Here is a 10,829-nt window from a genome sequence, read left to right as displayed (position 1 = left end):
GCATTGTACCTTTAACATATGTTTTCGGACTGCCATAATACCATAGACGACGAAGAAGAAGTGCTACCAAAGATATTTAGAACTAACCCAAGATAGTTAATCTGTGTCGTTTACAGTGAGAACAAATTAAGCATAGTTGGCAGAACAAGCAAGGAGCTGGCGAGATCCGATTGGCGCGTTGTAGCATATATCCATTAGGGAACGCCTCCTCTTTGAAGTGCGCGTGTGCACAAACTCAATTCGACCTTGCACTCCTAAACAACGCATTTTTTAAATCTTTGACAAAGCGTCAAGTCTATAAAACTTAATGCATGTGTTCGTAACAGACTGTAGTTTTGGGAACAGAAAAATGTATTGAGATCAGATATGAGAAAATTAGCAGAATGTCGGTCCAGTTTCACCTAGTTCAAACCTCTCACACTACCCGCGACTGGACTTCCTCTCACTACCATATTTGCTGGTGAGAAAACGTTCTAAACGGATGCTTCAACTTTATAGCCCTTGTGACGTATCTGGGTTACCCCTTTGGTCTGTGGCGCTACTTTATGTCTGGGGAAGCACAGGCGACAGCATGTTCTTGGGAATTTAGGGGCTTTTGAGCTAGAATGACTCAACAACCAACGGCTATATAGGCAAGCTCAACGTTGTGTCCTGTTTCGTTCATCATAGTGTAAAATATAAGTAGTATACGAGCGAGCTAACTAGCGTGCTAACGTTTCATTTCTGTATTTAGTTTGACGGGCCTCTAACAACACAGGAGCCCTTGCAGTTGTATGTAGACTACACTTCCTTGTGATGAAGAGGAGAGCAAAAATGGGCCAATTACAAAGCAAGAGCAACGACTGTGACTCAAGTTTGGTCCGGGAAAAAGTAAGTAGGTCCAACGTCATGTATATTTCTTGTCAAACATGGAAAAAGAGTCTTAGAAAACATCTACCAGAAAGTCTTAAAAATGTATTAAAAATACAACACAATAATGTTAAAGTAAAGACCCCTGCTAACTAATATCAACACTTATATTTAGTTTAGGAGATTTTCTTCAGCCTTCTGTAAGTTTAAGATGCATTGCCTTGTGCCTGTATCCCGTTACCAAAAACCCCAGGTCTAAGAAAATAATGAAAGTTCACATACACTACCAGTCAAAAGTTTGGACACACCTATTCAAGGGTTTTTCTTTATTTTTACATTGTAGACATCAAAACTATGAAATAACACACATGGAATCATGTAGTAACCCAAAAAGTGTTAAACAAATAAAAATATATTTTATATTTGAGATTCTTCAAATAGCCACCCTTTGCCTTGATGACAGCTTTGCACACTCTTGGCATTCTCTCAACCAGCTTCATGAGGTAGTCACCTGGAATGCATTTCATTTAACAGGTGTGCCTTGTTAAAAGTTTATTTGTGGATTTCTTTCCTTCTTAATGCGTTTGAGCCAATCAGTTGTGTTGTGACAAGGTATACAGGAGATAGCCCTGTTTGGTAAAAGACCAAGTCCATATTATGGCCAGAACAGCTCAAATAAGCAAAGAGAAACGACAGTCCATCATTACTTTAAGACATGAAGGTCAGTCAACACCGAACATTAAGAACTTTGAAAGTCTCTTCAAGTGCAGTCGCAAAAACCATCAAGCGCTATGATGAAACTGGCTCTCATGAGGACCGCCACAGGAATGGAAGACCCAGAGTTACCTCTGCTGTGTTATTTCATCGTTTTGATGTCTTCACTATTATTCTACAATGTAGAAATAGTAAAAATAAAGAAAAACCCTGGAATGAGTAGGTGTGTCCAAACTTTTGACTGGTACTGTAAGTAACAATTAAAAGGTAGACCTGCCAATTAGTTGTAGTGTTTTTACTGATTTACATTTTGTTTATTAATTATTAGGTGATTTATACTCAAAATTCTGTTACCTAATCCATAACAAGATTTCTGAAAAATCGGTAAGAGGATTTCTGCAATTGAATTGGCTAAATGGGAAATTATAAGACTCACAAACCACATTGCACGTGCACTACGTTTTTTTATGGGCCTAATAGTAAAGACGTATTTTAATGGTAAACATGTATTACCTGTTAATGTGGCATGAACACAACCAGTCATGATGTTTTCATCTGATTGTAAAACGAATTACTTCTAAAAGTAGGCTACTGGCCTCCCGAGTGGCGCAGTGGTCTAAGGCACTGCATTGCAGTGCTAGAGGCGTCACTACAGATCCGGGTACAATCCTGGGCTGTGTCGCAGCCGGCCGCGACCTGGAGACCCATGAGGCGGCGCACAATTGGCCCAGCGTCGTCCGGGTTAGGGGAGGGTTTGTCCGGCTGGGATGTCCTTGTCCCATCGCGCTCTAGCGACTCCTTGTGGCGGCCGGGCGCATGCACGCTGACTTCGTCGCCAGCTGTACGGTGTTTCCTCTGACACATTGCTGCGGCTGGCTTCCGGGTTAAGGTAGCAGTGTGTCAAGAAGCAGTGCGGCTTGGCAGGGTCGCGTTTCGGAGGACGCATGGCTTTCGACCTTCGCCTCTCCCGAGTCCGTACGGGAGTTGCAGCGATGGGACAAGACTAACTACCAATTTGGATATCACGAAATTGGGGAGAAAAAGGGGCTACCTGCGCATGTTGTCCACTCCAAGATATACTGAACAAAAATATAAAATGCAACAATTTCAACGATTTTACTGAGTTACAGTTCATATAAGGAAATCAGTCAATTGAAATAAATTCAGTAGGCCCTAATCTATGGATTTCATATGACTGGGCAGGGGAGCAGCCACAGGTGGGCCTGGAAGGGCGCCAGGCCCACCCTCTGGGGAGCCAGGCCCAGCCAATCAGAATGAGTTTTTCCCCACAAAAGGGCTTTATTATAGACAGAAATACTCCTCAGTTTCATCAGCTACCCGGGTGGCTGATCTCAAGACGATCCTGCAGGTGAAGAAGCCACATGTGGTGGTCCTGGGCTGGCATGGTTACACGCGGTCTGCAGTTGTGAGGCCGGTTGGACATACTGCCAAATCCTCTAAAACAACGTTGGAAGCGGCTTATGGTAGAGAAATTAACATTACATTTTCTTGCAACAGCTCTGTTGGACATTACTGCAGCCAATATGCCAATTGCACGCTCCATCAAAACTTGAGACATCTGTGGAATTGTGTTGTGACAAAACTGCACATTTTAGAGTGGCCTTTTATTGTCCCCAGCACAAGATGCAACTGTGTAATGATCATGCTGTTTAATCAGCTTCTTGATATGCCACACCTGTCATGTGGATGGATTATCTTGGCAAAGGAGAAATGCTCACTAATGGATATAAACAAATTTGTGCACAAAATTAGCAAGAAATACATTTTTTTTGCGTATGTAAACTTTCTGGGATCTTTTATTTCAGCTCATGAAACATGGGACCAACACTTTACATGTTGCGTTTTATATTTTTGTTCAGTGTAATTCCAGCATCCAAACAGTGCACTTCTGCCATTTGATGAAGGGAAAGAGACATCTGTTACCAGTGGCGTGTATTCATGGAGGCCAAGGGAAGCCAGGCTTCCCCTAATATTTGTCCAATAGAAATGATAAAATAATTGATCTTTCGTCTGTGTTTTTTCATAATTTTCCGTCAATTCGCAAGTGGCTGAATCTCACCGGAGAAATCATCCGATCGAGGGAAACAGTGCCCCTCTGTCTCAGAATGTGTAGCCCATGTATCTGATACTGTCTGGACCAAAAGAGTATGACATGTTGCCGCCATAGCATTTGATTGATTGATGCCAGCAAGCATTTGGCCTCATTGATAAAACAATAAAATAATTAGCCAATCAGCGTTGAGCTGAGCTCAACTGTGGGTTGTCCTGTTGCAGCAAAACACCCCCCAAGGGAGACCAGTTTGGATTTGGCTTCGCACCAATCAAATCACATCCTAAGCAAAACGTCATTTTCAGAAAAACTTGTCTGTTTCAGGTCTGCTTGTGTTGATGTCCTGCAGTATCTAGCTTGCTAAATAGGCCCTTTCCTAAGCTATGGATGGAGATGGGGATTTCGATTTGTGGTTTTGACTTAATTCTCTGTACAGGCCAATGATTATGACAGTGATTCAGATCTAACCATAAATTCATATGTTGTGCCACTGGCCTGAGACGATTGCAGTTCAACATGTAGCCTAGCTGTAGACTAGTAGGCTAACTTCGCTGCTTCATTGTTGCCCATGCGAGGAAGTTAGGCTAGCAAGCATTTTAGCTAGGTAGCCTATGACAACGAAAACTAAACGCGCACTGTATGACAGCCATAGACCATTTTGCCAACATGAAAGAGGAGGATGGCATTGGTGTTCAACTAGTCTACAAGTAGGGTGACACATCAGTGCCATGGACAGCTACATATTTTATATTATTTTCCTGTGTGTTTATGCAACTTTCAAAACAATTCCACCAATCTTATAACCTCTCTAGGTGGATGTCAGTGACAGAAACTACCACAAAAGTGTATTTTGAAAACTAATATCTGGGCAGAGCTTCAGAGTAGGTGACTAGAGCGACTACCATACTCATGGGAAACAAGATCCCGGACGAGCCCCCATTCTGTTACATTCCCCAGCCAGAAAACCAAATAGTGTTGCTCAAACAGAAGGGAGAACTAACAAAGAGTCATTTATTTAATTTTAATATTTAACATTGTAGCAGTACAAAGTAGCATTTTAAACAAATAGGAGAATGGTTCAATTAGATTTGGTCTGGTCCACATGGCTTTCTCCCGATCAAACCAATGAATGTAATGGAGTTCCATCTGAAAAAGTTGTTTGAATAGCCTGAAAACGTGAGGTAGCCAGGGGACTAATAATGAGAGAGAGAGAACAAACCATATCAATAGCCTATAGAAAATTGGAATGACACGTTTAAGCTTATTAAAGGGGCAGTGCAGTCAACGTGATTTTCAAAAAAAAGAAGAAAAAAAAAAGATATTTCCACACTATAAGGTCGAAATAACACTCTGAAATTGTGAAAATGATAATGCCCGTTTAGTCTAAGAGCTTTAAAAAATAAAACGCCTGGAATATGAGCCTGTACAGGTGGGATAGCGTTTTTGTCCCAGAGCATGACGTCACAATCTGATCTGCTTTGAATATTTTATTTGCATATGTATCCTCTAGGGCTGTAACGGTACACTTACTTTTTACCGGCACGGGGACCTCGATTCAGTCCGCACTGTGAACCTGAATGAATACATTAAAAAATTTAAAATCACTAGGGCTAGGCCTATAGGCTATGCCTACGCTGTGTTGTATGCCATTGCCTCGTGAGTAAATCTGAGCTGAAAAAACATTCAGTTAAAACAACTACAGCCTATGCACACGTTGTAATCAAAATTCTAATCTTAACTGGTGGATTTCAAACAATCCTTTTGTGAGGCACAGCCGGGAACTCTGTAGGTGGTGAGTGATGGGGCGAGTGTTGGGATCAATAAACCACAATTGGAGGATCCTCCATCATCGTTTAAATCTCCAGTTTGGGAAAATTTTTGCTTCACAGTCGATCACAACGGCGCTGGACAGAGTTGTGGATAAAAAGTTAATAATATGTTCTCCACTAGTGGTGCGGAGTCGAGTCCAAAATAATGGATTCCTCGACTACTTGCCCGTCGACTCCCATTTCTGGTGTCGACTGCTAAGATTCAGTATTTTTGCAATGGAGGAAACTAGTTGCTGTAGGCTACTTCCGAGAATACAAACTCATACATCTTTTACAGCAAAGAGCGAGCTAGGGAGGAAGAGAAAGGGGATCGAGAGGCATAGGCATGTCGGCCACCAGGCAGACAGTCAGAACCGTGCATCGGTAATCAAAAGATGTATAAGCTATCGCAATGCTGTATCTCTCAATTTCTTTGCTTGCAATGTCTCGTGCAAGTTCACCAAAGTAGGTGCTATCAATGAGTAGGCTGAGCTATTCTACATGCAAGACCAAACACACGCTAGCATTGTTCGTAGCGAAGAGAAAGAGCAGACGAGCCAGACAGTCGGAACCGTGCACATAGGCTATATCTTGGTAATATGTGTTTCGCAATGTACACTGCTCAAAAAAATAAAGGGAACACTTAAACAACACAATGTAACTCCAAGTCAATCACACTTCTGTGAAATCAAACTGTCCACTTAAGAAGCAACACTGATTGACAATACATTTCACATGCTGTTGTGCAAATGGAATAGACAACAGGTGGAAATTATAGGCAATTAGCAAGACACCCCCAATAAAGAAGTGGTTCTGCAGGTGATGACCACAGACCACTTCTCAGTTCCTATGCTTCCTGGCTGATGTTTTGGTCACTTTTGAATGCTGGCGGTGCTTTCACTCTAGTGGTAGCATGAGTCGGAGTCTACAACCCACACAAGTGGCTCAGGTAGTGCAGCTCATCCAGGATGGCACATCAATGCGAGCTGTGGCAAGAAGGTTTGCTGTGTCTGTCAGTGTAGTGTCCAGAGCATGGAGGCGCTACCAGGAGACAGGCCAGTACATCAGGAGACGTGGAGGAGGCCGTAGGAGGGCAACAACCCAGCAGCAGGACTGCTACCTCCGCCTTTGTGCAAGGAGGAGCAGGAGGAGCACTGCCAGAGCCCTGCAAAATGACCTCCAGCAGGCCACAAATGTGCATGTGTCTGCTCAAACGGTCAGAAACAGACTCCATGAGGGTGGTATGAGGGCCCGACGTCCACAGGTGGGGGTTGTGCTTACAGCCCAACACCGTGCAGGACGTTTGGCATTTGCCAGAGAACACCAAGATTGGCAAATTCGCCACTGGCACCCTGTGCAGATGAAAGCAGGTTCACACTGAGCACATGTGACAGAGTCTGGAGACGCCGTGGAGAACGTTCTGCTGCCTGCAACATCCTCCAGCATGACCAGTTTGGCGGTGGGTCAGTCATGGTGTGGGGTGGCATTTCTTTGGGGGGCCGCACAGCCCTCCATGTGCTCGCCAGAGGTAGCCTGACTGCCATTAGGTACCGAGATGAGATCCTCAGACCCCTTGTGAGACCATATGCTGGTGCGGTTGGCCCTGGGTTCCCTCATGTGGCTGGAGTGTGTCAGCAGTTCCTGCAAGAGGAAGGCATTGATGCTATGGACTGGCCCGCCCGTTCCCCAGACCTGAATCCAATTGAGCACATCTGGGACATCATGTCTCGCTCCATCCACCAACGCCACATTGCACCACAGACTGTCCAGGAATTGGCGGATGCTTTAGTCCAGGTCTGGGAGGAGATCCCTCAGGAGACCATCCGCCACCTCATCAGGAGCATGCCCAGGCGTTGTAGGGAGGTCATACAGGCACGTGGAGGCCGCACACACTACTGAGCCTCATTTTGACTTGTTTTAAGGACATTACATCAAAGTTGGATCAGCCTGTAGTGTGGTTTTCCACTTTAATTTTGAGTGTGACTCCAAATCCAGACCTCCATGGGTTGATAAATTTGATTTCCATTGATAATTTTTGTGTGATTTTGTTGTCAGCACATTCAACTATGTAAAGAAAAAAGTATTTTAATAAGATTATTTCATTCATTCAGATCTAGGATGTGTTGTTTAAGTGTTCCCTTAATTTTTTTGAGCAGTGTATTTTCTTGCAATGGCTCGTAAATTCACCAAAGTATATTAAAGTGTACAGTGCATTTGGAAAGTATTCAAACCCCTTGACTTTTCCAACATTTTGTTACATTACAGCCTTATTCTAAAATGGAGTAAAAAAAAAAAAAATCCCTCATCAATCTACACACAATACCCCATAATGACAAAGCGAAAACAGGTTTTTAGAAATGTTGGCAAATTTATACAAAATAAAAAACAGAAATACCTCCTTTAAATACAGTTGAAGTCGGAAGTTTACATACACCTTAGCCAAATACATTTAAACTCATACATTTTTCACAATTCCTGACATTTAATCCTAGTAAAACATCCCTGTCCTAGGTCAGTTAGGATCACCACTTTATTTTAAGAATGTGAAATGTCAGAATAGTAGTAGAGAGAATTATTTATTTCAGCTTTTATTTCTTTAATCACATTCCCAGTGGGTCAGAAGTTTACATACACTCAATTAGTATTTGGTAGCATTGCCTTTAAATTGTTTAACTTGGGTGAAACGTTTCGGGTAGCCTTCCACAAGCTTCCCACAATAAGTTGGGTGAATTTTGGCCCATTCCTCCTGACAGAGCTGGTGTAACTGAGTCAGATTTGTAGGCCTTCTTGCTAGCACATGCTTTTTCAGTTCTGCCCATATATTTTCTATAGGATTGAGGTCAGGGCTTTGTGATGGCCACTCCAATACCTTGACTTTGTTGTCCTTAAGCCATTTTGCCACAACTTTGGAAGTATGCTTGGGGTCGTTGTCCATTTGGAAGACCCATTTGCGACCAAGCTTTAACTTCCTGACTGATGTCTTGATGTTGCTTCAAAATATCCACATAATTTTCCTTCCTCATGATGCCGTCTATTTTGTGAAGTGCACCAGTCCCTCCTGCAGCAAAGCACCCCCACAGCATGATGCTGTCACCCCGTGCTTCACGGTTGGGATGGTGTTCTTCGGCTTGCAAGTCTCCCCTTTTTCCTCCAAACATAACGATGGTCATTATGGCCAAACAGTTCTATTTTTGTTTAATCAGACTAGAGGACATTTCTCCAAAAAGTACAATCTTTGTCCCCATGTGCAGTTGCAATCCGTAGTCTGGCTTTTTTATGGCGGTTTTGGAGCAGTGGCTTCTTCCTTGCTGAGCGGCCTTTCAGGTTATGTCGATATAGGACTCGTTTTACTGTGGATATACAGTGGGGGAAAAAAGTATTTAGTCAGCCACCAATTGTGCAAGTTCTCCCACTTAAAAAGATGAGAGAGGCCTGTAATTTTCATCATAGGTACACGTCAACTATGACAGATTTTGTACCTGTTTCCTCCAGCATCTTCACAAGGTCCTTTGCTGTTGTTCTGGGATTGATTTGCACTTTTCGCACCAAAGTACGTTAATCTCTAGGAGACAGAACGCGTCTCCTTCCTGAGCTGTGTGATGGCTGCGTGGTCCCATGGTGTTTATACTTGCGTACTATTGTTTGTACAGATGAACGTGGTACCTTCAGGCGTTTGGAAATTGCTCCCAAGGATGAACCAGACTTGTGGTCTACAATTTTCTTTCTGAGGTCTTGGCTGATTTATTTTGATTTTCCCATGATGTCAAACAAAGAGGCACTGAGTTTGAAGGTAGGCCTTGAAATACATCCACAGGTAGACCTCCAATTGACTCAAATGATGTCAATTAGCCTATCAGAAGCTTCTAAAGCCATGACATTTTGTGGAATTTTCCAAGCTGTTTAAAGGCACAGTCAACTTAGTGTATATAAACTTCTGACCCACTGGCATTGTGATACAGTGAATTATAAGTGAAATAATCTGTCTGTTAACAATTGTTGGAAAAATTACTTGTGTCATGCACAAAGTAGATGTCCTAACAGACTTGCCAAAACTATAGTTTGTTAACAAGAAATTTGTGGAGTGGTTGAAAAACAAGTTTTAATGACTCCAACCTAAGTGTATGTAAACTTCCGACTTCAACTGTATAGTGATGATTTAGAAATGTAATTAAAAATACTGCATTGGGGCTTTAAGAAAGAAATGATACATGCGGGCCAGGAAAATCCCTTCATGCGAGGTTGAAAACCAAATGGCCAATAACCTATCCTCCTACTAGGCCTATCAAAAAAGTTAGTTATGAACAGTAGCTTATTTCTGAAATATTCTAGCCTAAGAAGGTGTCCTAAAGTTCCTGCTTGTTTTATGGGTACATAATCACGATAGGATTATTTAGGATATGTCACCTATTTAGGATAAAACAACATGTAGAGAATGACATTCATATCCATAATGATGCATTTCTGTATACAAATCAGAACAGGGACCCATGAGGAAATTCAGTTTCCGCAATTCTGTTACCGGGTGTAAATCCACTTCACTTACTCTAGTTCAATAACCAAAATATATGTTTTCAAACTCAAGGAGCCATGTCATAGCTAACACCCCATTCTTTCTGCAGACATCTTTGAATCTTAATTTGTAGCAGATATCCCACATGGAAAAGAATCATGAAAAACAAATAAGAATCTTGTATGGTGCAAAAAATCGAATTAGTATCTGGAAAAACTTAGTATGTTTTGCCTTATGTCAGCAGTGTATTTGTATATGTGTCTGGGGTTGGAACCGGTTCAGGGAACAGAACAGAAAACCTTAAAATAATGACATTTTTAAATGAATGGGAACAAAGGTGATCCATACTGTTCCGGCCCGTTATTTAAAAACATGGGAACCGGTTAATTTTACGTTCCAGACATTTTTTTCTTCTAGTCCCACAAAACAAACGCAACAAAGCACCTATGCAAAGCCCTCACTGTCACTCAGAAACGTATTCCAGTGTCTGCCTGCAAGCTGAAAATCTTTGACAGAGCGTGTTTAGGATACCTGCCCCTCCCCCCTCGAAGCATATGCTACTGTACTGACGTTACAAGCGTGATTCAGAAGATGTGGAGAGAGATTTTTATTAGCTACAAAAGAATGGATTAACTTTTTCAATGCTATTTAAGGATACTAAAGGCTGAGTTATCACGTTTCACGTTGGATTTACGAACTACAAAAAAGGTAAGACGTGTTTTTAATTCTGGTGCCGCTCTGCACACACAAGCATGTTAGCTAGGTAGCTCAAGCTTGTTAGCTAGCTAGCTCAAAGGACATTCAAAGTTCCTCCATAGAAGCCACTCCTCCTTGGTATAATTCTGTGGACCTAATTCAGATAATGCATGTCCTAACA

The 10,829-nt window shown here is 42.2% G+C and overlaps 1 protein-coding gene across 4 annotated transcripts in view; it reads left to right on the top strand.

Moving 5' to 3' along the window:
* Positions 1–360: 360 nt before the first annotated feature.
* The window catches only part of LOC121538498 (F-box only protein 6), a 43,833-nt gene continuing 33,364 nt past the window's right edge, over positions 361–10,829 (top strand). For 2 of the 4 annotated variants that reach the window (XM_041846581.1, XM_041846583.1), the window contains exon 1: positions 530–870. In XM_041846581.1, coding sequence (XP_041702515.1) covers positions 796–870 — 75 coding nt within the window. In that variant the 5' untranslated portion in view covers positions 530–795. Of the gene's footprint in view, positions 461–529; positions 871–10,829 lie in introns of those variants that run through there. The other 2 variants (XM_041846580.2, XM_041846579.2) reach the window with 2 other exon arrangements.

The sequence above is a fragment of the Coregonus clupeaformis genome, chromosome 24 (genome assembly GCF_020615455.1).
Source record: "Coregonus clupeaformis isolate EN_2021a chromosome 24, ASM2061545v1, whole genome shotgun sequence".
NCBI lineage: Eukaryota > Metazoa > Chordata > Actinopteri > Salmoniformes > Salmonidae > Coregonus > Coregonus clupeaformis.
The sequence above is the reverse complement of the archived record's forward strand: the minus strand, read 5'-3'. Positions and strand labels throughout refer to the sequence as shown.